The sequence below is a fragment of the Pristis pectinata genome, chromosome 10 (genome assembly GCF_009764475.1).
Source record: "Pristis pectinata isolate sPriPec2 chromosome 10, sPriPec2.1.pri, whole genome shotgun sequence".
In the NCBI taxonomy this organism is placed as follows: Eukaryota; Metazoa; Chordata; class Chondrichthyes; order Rhinopristiformes; family Pristidae; genus Pristis; species Pristis pectinata.
In genome coordinates this window covers 40,241,510-40,259,234 of record NC_067414.1, presented here as the reverse complement: position 1 = coordinate 40,259,234, position 17,725 = coordinate 40,241,510, and the positions used below count along the sequence as shown (strand labels likewise).

The 17,725-nt window shown below is 37.8% G+C and overlaps 1 protein-coding gene across 2 annotated transcripts in view; it reads right to left on the bottom strand.

Moving 5' to 3' along the window:
- Positions 1–17,725, bottom strand: part of bach2b (BTB and CNC homology 1, basic leucine zipper transcription factor 2b) — a 230,259-nt gene that overhangs the window by 133,375 nt on the left and 79,159 nt on the right. The window contains exon 2 of one of the 2 annotated variants that reach the window (XM_052025347.1): positions 11,783–11,891. The exons of the other annotated variant lie outside the window; for it this stretch is intronic. Coding sequence (XP_051881307.1) covers positions 11,783–11,818 — 36 coding nt within the window. The 5' untranslated portion in view covers positions 11,819–11,891. The remainder of the gene's footprint in view (positions 1–11,782; positions 11,892–17,725) is intronic. 2 annotated transcript variants of the gene reach the window in all.

Genomic DNA, 17,725 nt, shown 5'->3' with positions numbered 1-17,725 from the left:
TGCTTCTTTTAAAACCCTGGGTTTGAATCATTCTGGTCCTGGAGATTTGTCATTCCTTAGAGCCATTTTCAAATTCATTACTGTTTTAACTGTTTATGCTTTCCACTGAAACTACCCCCAATCTGCTCCAGGTGAAGCCTAGCCTTGCACTGCACTTCCTTTCTTTACAATTCTTTCATGTTCCACATATCCCAAGAAATAGAATCCCTATTTTCCATACACATTTTTTTTAAAGCTGTGTTCACCTGCTTAATCTGTTTATCTCTATCTCAATCTGCAGATGGCTCAGGTAATAATCTTGAGTTATTCTTGAGGTCCAGTTCTTTAGTTTAGCTTCCAAGCATTCTTTACAAATCCTCATGCCTGCTTATTCCTCATGATTTGATCCACTCCTCTGCCAAAAAGCATTCAACTGAATTTGAGATGTTTCCATCCCAGATGGGGAACATACTGACAGATTTTCAATTCTGTTTAAAAAGTATGCTATATCCCCCTAATTTCCAAATGCCCTAAAACCAGAACATTACACTTTCATTCTTTCTCAAGCCTTTGGACAGTCTTTAGCGCTATCCTCACAGGTTGCCACAACATTGTACCTGTTGGATAGGATTAGTTTATGCAGCTTTTTATTCTCTCTATATCACTCAAATTCCCCTTATCAAAAATGCCACTCCTTACCTGTTTTCAATTAACCCCACAAGGTATGACCAAGGTCTATGATGAAGTGCCCAGATAATCCTCCCCCCCCCCAATTCTAATGTGTTAGTGTACCCAAATCACACTCCTGATCACAGATTCAGAGCTAGAGACATCTACTGCCAATGCATTTACTCTGCAGAGTTTCAATATTCACAAACCACACAACTTGCTCTGCATATTTTAGTCTATTATTTAAAGGCTGTTGCAGTTTTTTTTATAAACACAATAACCTGCACTAAGCAATTAAACATCTGGCAAAATTTGAAATAGTTACTGCCTCAAGCATACACAAGCCACTACAAGTATTGAAAACAAACTGCAGCACCTTTCTCTTCCACCACACATAACCCCTGCTGAATCCTCAACCTTCAAATAATTTGCACTCCATTTTGGAGCACTCAGCACCAACAGAAACCGTTTACATTTATACACCTTTTCGAACCCCACCCTGGTTACAAGTCCTGATTCAGCCACCTGCTCATAGTAATTATTTCTTATTCAGAGAATCACTTGTACCTGATTGACTGTTTAACTGTTAACTGCCACTGACAGGCAGTTTCTGTTAACTGTTGACTAACTTGCAGTTTCTTTTACTGTTTTAGTTAAAGTTCTAAATCAACCAAATGTCAACCTATACTTTAGTTTGAGAGTCAATGACACAAAACTTTCTAGAGAATTCCACTCTCAAATTTACATTGGTTTACGAGGCATTCTCTATGTAATAAGTCTGAGAAGACAATCATTTCGTAACCCTCCAAAGTCTTGATTCTCTCTATAGTTCTCAGTAACCTCAACTCTTTCAAATAATGCCCAAACCAAATTTATTTTCTGCCTCATAATATAGCCCCCTTTCCACCGCCTTATCTTTCCTTTAACAGCTGTGCCTAAACGAGCACATTACATGTACCTCTAATTTTATTTTTGCTTCATGTTTTGTATTCAATAATCCTTGATATAATACCAAAGATTTTTGTGCTTGCATGGCAGAGATCTCCACTGGGAGCTATTTCTTTATTCTTAATTCCAAAATACACTTCACATTCATCTACACTGAATTGCGTTTATCACATACAGTGTAAATGTTCATTCTGCTAGCTTACCCATGTCCTCCTAAGCTATTACAACACTCATTATAATTTTTGTTTCATCTGTACCAGTCAAGACTACTTTAGTCAATCCAAACAAATAATGAAATGGACACTAAATTTATTAATGTGAAAGTGGTTTACTAATCAAATATTTATCTTTTATTTTTGTTTCTTCATCTTTCATCATTATATTAACATTTCTCTCCAGACTGTATCATACTTAATCTCAGAGCTGTTGTGGTGAATTAGAGTTGAATCTGATATACAGTACATGAAATTGAAAATGATGTCTGAGTGCTCTGGGTTGAATTTTTCTGCATTCAACTTGTGATGATGACACTGATAACATCACTGTAAAGCACTTTGGAATTCCCTGAGGTGATGCAACTAAACTTGAAGGCAACTACACTCGAAGACCAATTGACTTTACTGACACTGGATGTGCATCAGCAGCGTCAATTGGTCTGCAACAAGTTTGACATCATTACAAGAAAACTGGAGCATTAAACACCTGCTAAAGAAACTGTTTGGGCCTTGACTACATGTACAAGCCCTAACAGTTTGATAGAAGTCCATTCAAACACAGGTTAAAGAGGCTTGCTGATCCAAGGCTGCTTAAGGGGAGTCAACCATTGGCATCACCAATACAATCCTCACTGACAAACTAATTGTCTTATGTTCAAGGTAAAGCTTTGTTCCTCTTTTATATTGGTGATACTAATGCTTCCCCTGGGTGCCCACCTCCAGCTCACACAGTAGATCCTTCTGAAGGAGATGCCAGACTTGGACCTCTGCAATCCACTTCAGCCCCACTAAGTAAAGCTGCCATTTCTGTTAGGGATCACCATTTTAAGAGCTGGCATAACTCTTGAAATCATGCACTGCCACAGAAAGTCTAGGAACTATGCCAATTATGTCCATGACTTCTAGCACATGTTGCAAGTAAGAAAAATCGCTTTCCACACCCACAGAACAAACCCTAACAGAACTCCTGCATAGTGGCATTTTAGCACATTTGTATATATCCTAGCCCAAGCTTCCTGCTGTGTAGCTTGGTAAACAACAGAGGCATTCTGATTTAAAAACTATCCCTCAAATTCTCTCAAGCCTACCATGTAATCTTTCAAAAATATAGCTTCTACTGTGTAGCAGAGTTCAACTTCTTTAAAATATTTTGACCAAAAACATCATTGCCTATTTTTAGGCATTTGCTCCAATTTTTATTGAATTGAGTTTTCAGGATTGCACAAATTTAAGGGTTGCAACAGCAACAAAACTACTATTAACTAGTAGAATAGTGCTACTAAAGTTCAGTAGCACCATTCAGTAGGAATAATGAATAATGTGCCGAACAAGTTATTCACAATACCAGTTCTAGCCACAGAAATTAATACCTGCTCCATTCACACCAATGAGCTCTGCAGACATTAACAAGCTCTCATTATCAATAATGGAAGTTTTTTTTGTCAATCTGCGAGTGTGAGGTATAACCAACATTTATCAGTAAAAGTTCAATCCTGCAAGTTTATTCAAGACATTCTAAAAGCTTCTCAACATAGATTTTGTCTGCAAGGAGGTCTTATGCAAAATAGAAAGCTTCATGAAAATAAGTTTTTAAAAAAAAATCAGACATTGGAAATTTGAAATAAAAACAAAAACTGCTGGAAATACTCAGCAGGTCAGGTAGAATCTCTGGAAGGAGGTACGGGTAACTTTTCAAATCTAGACGCTTCGTCAGAACTCAAACGTTTCATGTTAAAGTTGAAGCCAAAAGGTTTTTCACACAGATTTCTTTTAATAATGCCAGTTCACTTTGGCAAAGGAATTACAGGAAAAAAAAATCAACATCTAATCACAGCCCAACCTCTCAGCTCAAGAATTCCATTCAAGATCATGCCCTTTGCAGTCCTAATTGAAGTTACTGACTCTGTGTGTATGTGTGCAGTGCCACATAAAAACAGAAGTAAGACAGGAACCTAATGTTTAGACACACAAAGTAAGTTTCCTGATGACAGTTACTGCTGCTTAGCAGCTCGAAAGCTGTAAACTGCTGTCTCATCCTATGCACAGTTCTGAAGTTAGAATTCAAAGATTGCTTTCTGTATGCATGACCTATATGATGTGACCCTTAGCTCCAAAATGCCTATTTGTCATGCTGCAGAATAACACTGCATCACAGCCACTCTACAAAGATGACACTTGTGATGGGTTGCATTTGGAAATAATTGTTAAAAAACCGTTGAAGTCACTCACACTAAAACAACATGTCAGCATATTGAGTGGGCTGTTTGATGACTGGAGTGGGAAGCCGATTGCTTTCTCTTTCCCTTACCCTGGGTCGTGGAGGACAATAGTTTTGCTCATCCTTGCTTTGCCGACATCAACTAAGGTCAGGTGTGAATTTGGGACTTTCGTAGCAACTAATGTTCAGTACTCAACTGCTTTAATGCCTGAGCCAACAGAAGATCTCCAGAAACATATTTTTAAAGATTAACTATTTCTTAAAAAAATTTGACCATCTGAATAAATATCAAGAAATGTTTGAAATGCTGAAAATTTTCAGTGCTGGAAATCTAAACTAAAAACAGAGAATGCCAGAAATTCTCATGGGCCAGGCAGCAGCTGTGGACAAAGAAACAGAATTAACATTTCAGGTCGATGATCTTTCATCAGAACTCAAAAAAGTTATAAATCAAACATGCTTAAGTTGTAGAGAAGATAGAGGGGTGGAATGGACAGAAGTAGTCTCTGTGACATGGCAGAGAATGATTGACACAAGTGATGGTGGTACCAGCTGAAGGAGAATGGTTAATCAAAGATGACCTGTCTAGAAGTGATGTAAATAGGAGGAGATAAATGGAAAAAAAAGGGGGGGGAAAGAATGTAATGCCAAATCGGGAGATGGAAAAGACTGCAAATGCTTGTTAGTTCAAACAAGAAGAGAATACTGGAAATACCGAGCAGGTCAGGCAGAATCCGTGGAGTGAGAAAGAAAGTTAACATTTCTGGTTAATCACCTTTCATTAGAACTGTCTAATGCAGATACAAAACTAGAAAGGCAGGTAATCTGAAAATAGTTGAATTGAATATTAAGTCCTGTAAATTGCCAAGTTGGAAGATGAGATGCTGTTCCTTGACCTTAGGTTGGCTCAAAGGAACAGAGTAGGAGGCCAAAGGCAGGCAGATCACAGTGGGAGTGCAATGCAGGGTGAAAGGGTCAGACAACCGGAAGGTCAGTGTCATCTTTACAGACCGAGTGTAATGGTTCTGGAAAGCAGTCACCGGATTAGTGTTTGGTTTCTCCACTGCTAAGGAGAACTCATCATGAGCACCAAATGCAGTGCATGAAATTGGAAGATAAATATTCTTCCCATACAGTTACCATTTTAAAAAGAAATCCTATGATTTCAACTCAATTGCTGCTGATTGACAGATGTTAACATCAGTGTCAGTTGGTTCTACTGATTAACCATGCAGAATAGAACAACTTTATTTATGATCTGCTACCACTTCAAATGGTAAACACAATCTGCTCAACCAAATCCAAACAGACTACATCTATGGGCATTATGATGGAGATGGTCATTGCCTTTCAGTGATGTAAACTAGACCAACTGTTAACCTCTCTGCCACTTGAAATAAATTTATGCAGATTACTTTTGTAAAACTTGGTTACAAATGGACGCTGGAAGAAAAGCAATCTAAAATCTCCCAAATTAGTACTTGATTCAACTTCCCTCTTTATTTTCAGTGTGGATCTTGAAGCAAATAACTGGAATAGATTTTGAAAGAAGTAATTGAACTACCAGTTCCAAGTAACATCCTTAAGCACATTACAGCCAATAAGTTTCACCTGAAGAGTTATCACTTTATCTTACGAAGGCAAATATAGTGACCAATTAGCCTACAGCAAAAGACTCATGAACATTAGGAAGATGACTTGCCAAATAATCTATTGTTGGCTAATAGAACATAGTACAGCAGAGAAGGATGTTCCTACTGATTAATGGGAGAATGTAGATCAAAACATCAGAAGTTCCAACAAAAAAACTACTTAGAGTGCAGGAAATCAGAAAGAGTTTCAACAAATAGTATTCTTGTAAAAATTGTGTGTAATTTATGTTTAATTTATATTTTTTTCTTGTGAATGCTGCTTATATGATGTTATGTGCCTGTGATGCTGTTGCAAGTAAGTTTTTCACTGCACCCGTGCATACATGTATTTATGCATATGTCAGTAAACTCGACTTTGACTGTAAAAGATCAATGACGTGAAACAAACAGATTGCAAACTTTTTGTAGGTTTGCTAGTGCTGTTAAAGAGAGTTTAAGTTAATTTCACTGGGGGAGGAAAAATGCTGAACATAAATTCAACAAGATTCAACAAGGAGAAAAGCTGAAATAGAAATGGAAGGTAAGAAATCAGTGAAGTTGTGAAGGCAAAACAAAGAATGGAAAATGGACAAAAATGAAGTCTGGCTATATACTTAACATTATATAGCTAAATGCAAGGGGTTTAGTGAGCCAGGCAGATGAGCTATAGGTTCTGATAGGAACATGGAAGTGTGATCTTTTAACCAAACTGAAAAATGGCACCTTAAACTCTTGACGACAAGGTTTTCTGAAAAGAAAGAGAGGAGTATAAAAATGCTGGCATTATTGGTTAAAGAAACAATCACAACTATAAGAAAGGATGATATGTTAAAATGATCACCAAATGAAACAATACATGTTGAACTAAAGGGCAGAAAGAAGACACTCACACTGTTTACCTCCAAACAGTCCAAGGGAGATAGAAGAACAAATTTGCAGCAATATTTTCAATAAATGCATACGTATTAATGCAGGAATAGTGAGGTATTTCAATTGTCCCAGTGTTAACTGGGATATGGCCAGTGTTAAAGGTACAAAATTCTAAAACTGCCTTCAGGAGAACTTTTTTTCAATCAGTTTTTAGAACAGGACCAAATAGGCACCTAAAAAGTAACAAATGTAGTGACAGAGGATGTGGATAAGGTTCTTAATGTATACTTTTTGGAAGATTTCACAAAAAGAGTTGATGCTGTTGTAGAGAAAATGTGAAAAATTGGATGAGATACAGTATTAAAGTGCTCAGCATCTTTGAAAGTAGATAAATTGCGTAATCTGTAAAAAAAATATGTCCCAGGTTATTAAAAGAAGCAGACATGCAAACTGCAGAGGTTCTTACCATCATTTTTCATTCATCTCTGCCGAAAGGAGTAGTGCTAAAGGATTGGAGAACTTATTTAAAAAGATGGGATCAAACTGAGTATTTACAGGCCAATTAATTTAATTTCATTGCTGGGCACATTATTAGGATCAATTCTAAGGGATAGTATAAAATTATTCAGAATAGTACACATAAATCAAACAGAGTTGGTGTGGATTTGTTAAGTGTAGATCCTGTCTAATTTTACTGACTTATTTGAATAGTTTAGAAGAAAGGTCAATGAAGGTTGCAACGTAACAGAATGGTCAAAAATGTAAAAGCACATGAGATCCAATGGCGTGTGATAAATTGGAACTACAATTTTCTCATTGGCAGGAAAAAAGGATAACTTTTGACAGGTATTTTTCTGACAGGAAGGCTGTTACCAGTGGGATTCCACAGGGCTCAGCACATGATCCCTTGGGTTTTGTTTTATATATTAATGATTTAGAACTAAGTGTTAGGGATGTGACAAAGAAGTTCATACATATTGTGAAAATTAGTTGTACCATTGAAAGTGGGAGTAAACCTTTAGACTGTAGGAAGATATTTATGGTCCAGTTAAATGGGCTGAAAAGTGGCAAATGGAATTTAATCCAAAGGAGTGTGAGGCACTGCATTTGGGGAGGTGCAGGCAAGGCAAGGGAATATACAATAAGTTGGAGGAAACTGAGGATGGGAAGGATAAAATGAACCTTAGACTATACGTCCTCATGTGTTTACTGATGCCAGCTCAAGTTAATAAAGTAGTAAAAGAGCCACATAGGATGTTTTCTTTTATTAGCCGAGGCATGGAAGGTAAGCATGGGGACATTATGCTAGAACACTTGTTAAACCACAGCCAGTGTAATGTGTGTATTTTTGGTCAAAGCTGTACAGGTAAGATGTGATTGCACTGGAGAAGATTTATGAGAATGTTGCCTAGACAAGAAAATTCTGGTATTGAAGAAAGATTGGGGAAGCAAGGGTTATGTTCTTTGGAACAGAGCAGACTTAACTGAGGTATATGAAGTTATGAGAAGCTTAGAATAAAGTAATTAGAAACAGCCCATTTCCCATAGAAGAGTGGTCATAAACTAAGAGAGAAGAGATCTAAAGTCATTGGTAGAAAGATTAGAGGAGATATTCAGAAAGAAACTTTCACCCCTAAACTCTGCAACTAAATGCCTGAGAAAGTAGCACAAGCATAAACCTGTACCACACATCTGAAAACTACATGGATGTGTACTTGAAAACCATGAGCAGCTGGGCTACAGATCTGGTGCTGGAAGCTGAGTAGCTTTTACCTCAACCAACATAGACATGATGAGCTGATGGCCTCCTTTTGAGTTGTAATTTTTCTATGATTCTAATATTACCTCTTTTTTCCACAAAGGTACCTGTTAAGTATTTACAGCATTTTTTTCTTTTATGTTAAAAGGACTCTCTGCTCTTCTTCAAACAACATCCTTACATGTTTATGTTCACATGAGTGTCCAGACAGGGCCTTAGTCTAATAACTCATTTGAAATCTGGCACCAATAATAATTTATTACTCTAACACTCCTATACTGAAGTGTTAGCCTAGATGCCATGTTCTGCAATGAACTTGAACCCACAACCATCTGAGATGCAAAAGTCTAGCAAATAAATCAAATTGATATGATAATTATAATAAGTATTTTCATTACATTGATAGCACCCTTTTAATACAGCCAGCCATACAGAATTTTATACAGCAATACATTCAATACATCAAATTTATAACTGTGTATAACTTAAAAAACTACATTTACTGAAGATGTGAAATCCCTTCTTCATATCACTTTACATTGGTCGAGTTGCCAAAGAATGAAATATAAAAGCAATCTGAGCAACAGAGCTCCTGTATAATCTCAGCAATCTCTCATGGACTTGCATTTTATTGTTCCAGCTATGTAATCGAGGATCCTAAAATTTAATTGCATCACTGTATTGTCTAGACATTCTGTCGAATCCCTTTTTGAGTCATCCTGTATTAATTCTATTCTCTTTGTGTCCCTGTATCACACAAGCCTCAGCACATGAATTCATCTATAACAATCATCATCAATCTCTTTTCAACCAGTGTCCCTCAGTTGCTCTAAGCTAGAAAATTGTTTACTACATCCTACTAGATGTTACTCTCCTGCTAAATGTTGAGATACTGCCATGATTTAGATCAGTTCACTTTAAATAAAATTTTCTTCCCCACGTTCTTGTTGACCTCCCACAACATGAAATAATCATGTTGATTTTGTTATCACAGTAGATGAACACAAATACTCATCAGTCAGAAATCCACTGTTTTTTAATGTGATAAGGGATCCCTGACTTTGATCAATTCACCAAGTTCATCTATTTCATTCCATTTACTGCCTCACTTCATTACGTTCCAAGAGTCTGCATCATCGGTGAACCATTTAAATCCAGATCACTTGTCCCTCTCAAAGCTTCATCATGTCTGCACACTAATAAATTGAATCTAATTTGAAACCAAATGAACCGTTATTGAGCAAATCACAGCTTGCATTCTTTTGTTCAGTTTGCTGGCTTATTATCGAGCAATTGTGAAGCTTCCTGCCAACCGCGGACAGAAGAGTAGCTTCCTTCTAAAATATCAATATTTTGACGGTGCCAGGGAAGGGTGAAGGAAATGTGCTATCTGAACTCTCCATCCTCAATTACTATAGTTTAAAAAATAACACTCCCTGTAGACAATCAACACAGAAGAGAAAAAGTAGGTTTCAGCACAGATTTAACGTTCAAAAATCATCCCATGGCTCTGTACATGATGTAACTGAGAAACATATTGCCAGCTCAAAAATCTCCATTTCTACTTCTGCACACTGCCTAATATTGGTAAATTTCAAGGGTATCAACCATAAAATCAAAATAGAAATGCTGTGCAAAAGTTATGAAGAAACACTAAACTGATGTTTGTCACTTGTTGGGCCATTGTGGACTGGACATGCAGCAGATTCTGATGATATCTACCTTTACCTTTCTCCACCAACCCATTCCCATCTTTGATTCATCAGCTTTGTTCTGTGAAACATGTCTTAAATCAGGTCAAAGGATCAATCAGAACTTACCAGAATTCAACAAAGACAATGTTTGGGCTCTAACAGAATAAATCACACAACCCGGACTGACTCCATCCTTCCTTTAGCTGTCCTGCTTAAAATTAACCTAATGGTACACAACCTCAGCAACCTGCAGAATCCTTCATGTTCTGTATATCAACGGACTTAAGGTCACCTATAAAACATTCACCATGAGATCTCTATGCCACCTCCACTGATCCATACCTTTGTCACTTTCAGACTCAGTACTAACCTCCACATTCATAAACTGGCTAATGCACAAAATCCTCTTAGCCCATCTTTATCAGCTTTTATCAACATATTAGTTTTAAATGCATCATTCTTGAGGATAGTTCCTCATCCTTCCCTGTCCTCGTTTCTTACAGCCCATCTCATCATCCATCTTTGTGACTCTAGTCCATGATGTAACTTTCAGAATTGTCATCAGTGACTGGGCCTTCTGAGCCCAACACAGCTCCTTGCATGGCTCCACATTTTTCATCCCGCAGATTTAAAAGGGATCTCTTTATAATGCATCTTCAGTCACCACTCTTAAATACTTTCCTCAGATCTAACCATAAACCTGAAAGAACTTTCAATGTATTGCCATTCACCAAAATGTAAGCTGTCGAATATGCCTGCTGAACTTGTGCAGGGTTAGACCGAGCACCAATTCAATGACCTCATTCATTTCAATGGAGAGGAATAGCTGTGAAGGAAAAAGCCAAGTTTTACGTAATTTACACTTCTTTTAATTAATTATATAAATGTAAATGTATTTAATTATTTTAAATATGTTCTACCGCTTTATGTATGTTAATTATTTCACTTTAATTATTTCATATTGTGATCATCTTAAATTGTATTTGAATGTAAACTCTTTGACAGCTTTGACAGTTGGAAAAGCATGGGGGTGTATTTTAACTGACAGACAAATCATTAGTGAGTGAAGTTTGTTCAGGCTCCACCACTTGTTGCTGTTTACCACCAGAAGACCCTGTGCTGCACAGGGCCTCTCCAATCATGCTGGAGCCAGCTTCACTCAGCAAGCTGTTGCTCAAAGATCTGCTTCAAGTAAGTGGAATTTAGTCAGTAGGGGAGCATCAAGCAGTGTGCTGTTGCCAAAAATAAAAATCCTGCAGATGCTGGAAATCCAAAACAAAACCAGAAAATGCTAGAAACATTCAGCAGGTCAGGCAGCGCCTATGGAAGGAGAAACAGTTACCGGCTGGGGTCTGGTCTGTTTCAAATTCTGGGCCAAAATGTTTTAACTGCAAATCACGACAAGGGATTTGGGCTCTAGCACGAGAACTACATATCCAGCTAATTGCTGAAATGCTGTAATAGATTATTTTTGATTAGATTTTCCATTCATACACAATATTGATTTCGATAATTTCAATTGTTATCCAATGTTGCTAACAAGTTTTAAATGCCCTCCATTCCCATGTTCATCATCAGAACGGTTATTTTTCTATCAATCAATATTGTAAAAGTTCCCATTTTAGTTATGTAAACACACAAATACTCCTTCAGAAATAACATTACCGTAAAATACTTATCTCCATAAACTTGCAATGTTATATTTTTTGTTGGAGTCTAGAAAATCCTACAGAGCATTAAATGCTTAGTGAAAGTCCATACAATATTTCTTGTTATAGATTTTCAAACAAATTACCTACCCCAAGGGTTGAATAGTCACTACATTCTGAGTGCATATTTAACAGTCCATCACCCCACCTCCACCGGGCTTTCACTCCAGCATAAGGTTGACTCCACTCCAAACTTATCCTGCGAAAGAGAGTTTAAAATTAAAAACAATTACGGAAAACCCCCATTATGTTGCCTGGATATATCTCACACACATAAAGATACACAACACTCCCCATAATCCCAATGGAGGAAAAACATTACAATGCCTTTCTTCCTCTTCTCTTCCCATTAGCACCTGTGCATTCAAATTGTTAAGTTTCTCTAGATGATTCAGTACTTTAACGATTGGCACTTTAAATCAGTAAATGCCTTTCAATTATGATCATGTGACTTTTAGTTAATTTTTTTCCCCAATTCAATCTATTATTTTCCTTGGTTTTAGGGTGCCTTTATACTACAAACAATATAGACCCCAAGGAACCAGCAACAGTTAAACTTTTGAGACATTTTGCAGTTCCACTTCTAATAGGCATTTTGTAAAGGTCCACAGCAACAGTTTCTTCTCAAGCTCAAAACTGTGGGAAATAAAATCAAAGCTAGGATATGGAAAGGAAATTTGCTGAATGCTAAGGAAAAACTGAGAGTAAAAATTAATCTTTGTCAACAATGCACTAATTATATCTAATGGAACTGAATTCTGGAAGCATATGAATTACCACATTGTATACACCCAAAATCAAACTTCTACCCCACTGATCATTACGCCAATCACTGCTTTCCTGATGATTACCACCAGGTTCTGAGTTATTTTGTTCAGGTGTAGTTGTCATGAGCTAACACACTACTCTTTCATCGGACACTTGAGTCCAGCTTACATTAGTCTTGCAGTAATGCTCCCACAATAATTGAAGCTGTAAATAATTAGTAGTGTTATTGTGGTAGGTGTGTTAGTCTAGTTAATTTAGACATTTTAAATTGGGTATTTTTAAATGTTTTATGTTTTTCTAAGGTTGCTGGTAATTTGTAATATATTTTTAAATATTCTGAATGTTTAAAATTTGATACAATCACAGAGTTGTGACAATTCTGGCTAAGGTAGGGGCCATGACTTAGATAGCTGTCAAAGCATATTCATCTTCTTTGTGGGTGAGGCTTGTTCTTATTTTTTTTCTCATTGGTTGAATAGCCAGCAATAAACAATACTTCAAACAATGCAATGTCATGCTGTACAGAATGCCGCAAGCCCACTTCTGGAATGCTATATTTTCTTAAAGGAAGCATTATGTGAGCACCTTGATTGAAACTATGATAATAGGTTAATAAAGTATGTAACAGGGCCTAGCACTTTGCCAAATAATTAAAATAACATGGATGCAGCCTCTAAATCTTAAACAGCCTAACATCTCTTGTTAAGAATTATTAGTAAGTAACTGAATGTTGTGTGTATTCTATGCTGTAAATAAATAATGAGTGTTAGTTTGAATCCAGTTGTAACTATGCTGATTTAACAGCAATAATACTCTGATTATCTTCTCTGAGAGAGACAAGGTAAGCAGTCACCTGCAAAATTTACCATGATGTGCTGATGTCACTTTTATTGAAAAGTTAAGTACTTCACCCCATCGCTCAACACAAACCTACCCAGTGCACTCACACCTTTATGTGGACATATATTTACCACTCTCACCATAGTTATAATATCAGCATCCTCTTCCAGACCAACATCCCTTGCACTGAGGCTCCAGTTACTCTTAGTCAGCTACAATGGGCAGGCAATGTCATTTTGTATGCCCAACATGAAACTCCCAAGAGACACTCTATTCTGGGCTCTCTCATGACTACCAATGGACAGAGAAAAAGTTCAAGTATATGCTCACTCCTTGAAGAAATGCTACATCCACACTGACTTCTGGGGATCCGTGGCCCATGACCATTGAAAGTGAAGAAGGAACATTTAGAATTATATTGAAAACCTTGAAGCCAGCATCGGGAGTGCAAATAGGCACAACAAAAGTGATAAAAGGAACAAACCACTTCATAAACTATCCCGTTAGGCACCTCCTGCTCCAACTGAGGAAGAGCTTACATTTCCACATTGACCTCATTAGCCACCTTAGAACCTACAAAACCAGGGTTGAAGCAGGTCATCCTCAATTCTAAGGGAATACCTGAGAAGATCTAGCTGAAAGCAAACCTAACAAAGAGTACACACTGAAAACTGTTCTTTTCAAAGATATATTTTAAAACATGCAGAAAATATCTCTTTCAACTCTTATACAAGATCCTGTTTATCCAAGCAATGTTTTCAAGTCAAGTCTTTACTTTGGTACCAGCCCTGTGGTATATAAGACATCAACTTATACAAGTATGAATCTGCTGCATTCCTTTGCCTTACTGCTGCTAAGTAGATTTTCTACGCTCCCCATACTGCTTGAATATGTTTTTGTGTACAAGATCTCACATGACTCAACAGATCATCTGAATAGATCAAGTCAAGTTTGGTGCCTTCCCAGGAAGGAAGAGAAGAATTACTTTGTAAAAAGACCTGAAGCAAAGCCTTCTCGCTGGCTCAAATTACCCACTTGTCAAGCCTGATGGATTTGGCTAAAAATAAAAGGAAACGGCTGAGAAAAGCAGATGAATGAGCTCAGCAGTTCTTTAAATAGGCTGTGCCACCGCTTGAAGTCAAAAGCAAGTGATTTCCAAATACAACCTCTCTTGCTGTACTTGTAAATGACATAGAGGTTACAACCAGAAGGGTGCAGCTGTGATAGGGTGAAGAAGCTGTGTTCCAAAGTAGAACACCTTAGTGCTGCTTGTTGTAAAAAAAATAAATGTTAACTGTCTTAGTTTGATGAAAAAATATTTTTAAAATGCAAAGTGAAAAATAAACATGATATGCTGGAGTGCACAAACTAACAACTCAATAGTTTGACACCAACCAAACAGCATTAATAGGTGATGCGAGTATTACAATCACAAATCAGTAAATTCATTTTTTTCACAGAAGCATATGCTGTAGATTTGGCACTTCCAGAAGCCATGATGGTGTTTCAGAATGCCATCTGGTTCCTACGTGCAATTGTATCACAACTTCCCACAGAAGGACTAAAAGGTTGGCATCATTATTCCTACTGCAAAAGCTTGCCTCACCTCACCTGGTCTGAAACGCTAAGCATTTCTTGTGTTAATTACTCAAACAGGCAATGTACATTTGTTATGACAGCATGTGGAAAGAGGAAAACTGCAGCAGGAAAAGCTTGCACTCACAGACACTACCACATGGTAAAGCGGTGCTAGGCACTCCACAGCTCATGTACATGGTACATCAATAGAAATTTTTAGACATTCTCACTATGTTAGCAACAGCAAAACACAACCATTCTTTTTAAACTGGGTAAGCTGTGATGTAACCAAAGACATTTGGCCAAAATTTGCTGGCTATTGCCAGTGGTTCCCACTGACACTGCTGGCAATCAGCTCTGAAACTAAGCAAGTCCCAAACTTGTTCAAACACAGTGAAGTATGAAAGTGCAGGACAGGTGGTCTCTCTTTCCTATTTTGATCACTTAGAAGTGTTTATATGTGTTTCTAGTTATCAGATTTTTAAATTTAAAAATATTTCTTAACTTTTGATTTGCATTTTAATATTTTTAGATGTCTTTGAATGTTAGAAACATTCAAAAACTTTTGTGATTAAGTAGATTTTTCCCACAGGCAAATCCAGCTGTCAAAGGCTGTCAGGGCATTTCGGGGGCAGGCCTCCTTACATCGCTGTTGAGACACTGTCATGGTGCACTCCAGATGCTGGACTCCAGGACTTGGAGGACCAGTAAGATGCACCCTCTACTTATAACACAGGTATATGCAGGGGTGAGGCAACCACCGGCATTGATTGCAAGTAGGAGGATCAGGCTAGCATGATCTCAGCCATTATCGTATTTATATACAGTACTTTGCATTTTGCAAGGAAAAAGTGGGGAAGGAAATGCTCTCATTGTTACATGCAATAACTCAGTGACCACATTCTTTTTGAAAGCTTCTTCCTCCTCTTCTACTTTTTAGTCAGTCCCTTGGGATCGAGAATAACTTGCTTTCACTCCAGTTCTGTTGGTTGTAAGGTGACTAATGAGATCAATGTGGGATTCACAGATTTTATTACAAGTGGGTCAGGAGGTGCTTGACAGGTGAGCAGGTGGGTAGTTTAGGGGATGGTTACACTGAGCTTCTGTGCATTCCTGGTGGATGGACTCCAGGTTCTCAATGTCATCCTGAATATTTCTTTTCTATTCTGGGAAGCTACTGGCTTGGGATTCCCAGGAACCAGCATTTTTTTTCACTGCAAGCAAGTAGTCTTAATCACAGTTTTCCATCCTGTTCCCATGTGACTTAATCCCCTTCTCCATTCATCCATATATTCAAATTAATCTTGAATGCAACATTCTTATCTCCTAACTTTAGTGTTTTTGTCTATCTCCCATTCTGACTTCTTTGTTTTTTTTGTATTGCCTAGTTTTAATAATAATTGGAATTATGACACAGTAAATTATGTGCATATGCTGTTATATCGGAACAATAAATTATTCTATTAACATCACATGGTATAAAGTCTAATTAATTCATAATTGTTCCCTTATCAATTGGAGACTAATTACTTGCAAACAGATTCTGTGTCTATTTTGGAGATGTCAGATGCTTGCAATACCCCTAACCTCCAACATCTCCTCATAACAGAAGAAATTTACAGATAATCTCATCCAGAAAGTCTTGAGGAATGGGATCCACGAAGACTTGGTTGCGTGGATTCTGAATTGGCTTGCCCACAGAAGGCAGAGAGTGGTAGTAGATAGGGAGTATTCTGCCTGGAGGTTAATGACTAGTGGTGTTCCGCAGGGATCTATTCTGGGACCCCTGCAATTTATGATTTTTATAAATGACTTGGATGAGGAAGTGGAGGGACGGGTTAGTAAGTTTGCAGACGACACGAAGGTTGGAGGTGTTGCGAATAGTGTGGGAGGCTGTCGCAGGTTAGAACGGGATATAGACAGGACGCAGCGTTGGGCAGCAAAGTGGTTAAGAAGGTGTATGGTGTGCTGGCCTTCATTAGTCAGGGGATTGAGCTCAAGAGGCACGAGGTAATGCTGCAGCCCTATAAAATTCTGGTTAGACCACACTTAGAGTATTGTGTTCAGTTCTGGTCACCTCATTATAGGAAGGATGTGGAAGCTTTAGAGAAGGTGCAGAGGAAATTTACCAAGATGCTGCCTGGATTAGAGAACATACCTTATGAGGAAAGGTTGAGCGAGCTAGGGCTTTTCTCTTTGGAGCAATGCAGGATAAAAGGTGACTTGATAGAGGTGTATAAGATTATGAGGGGCATAGATAGAGTGGACAGCCAGCAGCTTTTCCCCAGGGCAGAAATAGCCAATACCAGAGGACATCAGTTTAAGGTTATAGGAGGAAAGTTTAGGGAAGATGTCTCTTTTTTTACTCAGAGAGTGGTGGGTGCCTGGAACAACTGCTGGGGATGGTGGTAGAGACTGATACAATAGGGAGATTTAAAAGTCTCTTAGATAGGCACATGGATATCAGAAAAATGGAGGGTTATGGGCTGGTAAGAGGGAAGGAGTAGGTTGATCAAGGAGTAGGTGTTTATATAGGTTGGCACAACAGTGTGAGCCGAAGGGTCCATACTGTGCTGTACTGTTCTGTGTTCTATGTATAATGACAGTTTTTCTTTATCACTATGTATACTTCCATATATAATCCTCACCCTAATATCTAGCGTTAAAATGCAATTGAATGGCTCAAGTGCCAGTTTCTAACCCAGCTCTTCCTCAAGACTATACCTACAGGCAGACAGGTAGATAGGTAGGTAGGTAGATAGATTGATAGAAAAGACAGGCAGACAGATAGATATACAGATAAACAGATATAGAGATAAACGGACAGCTAGATAGATCAATCGATAG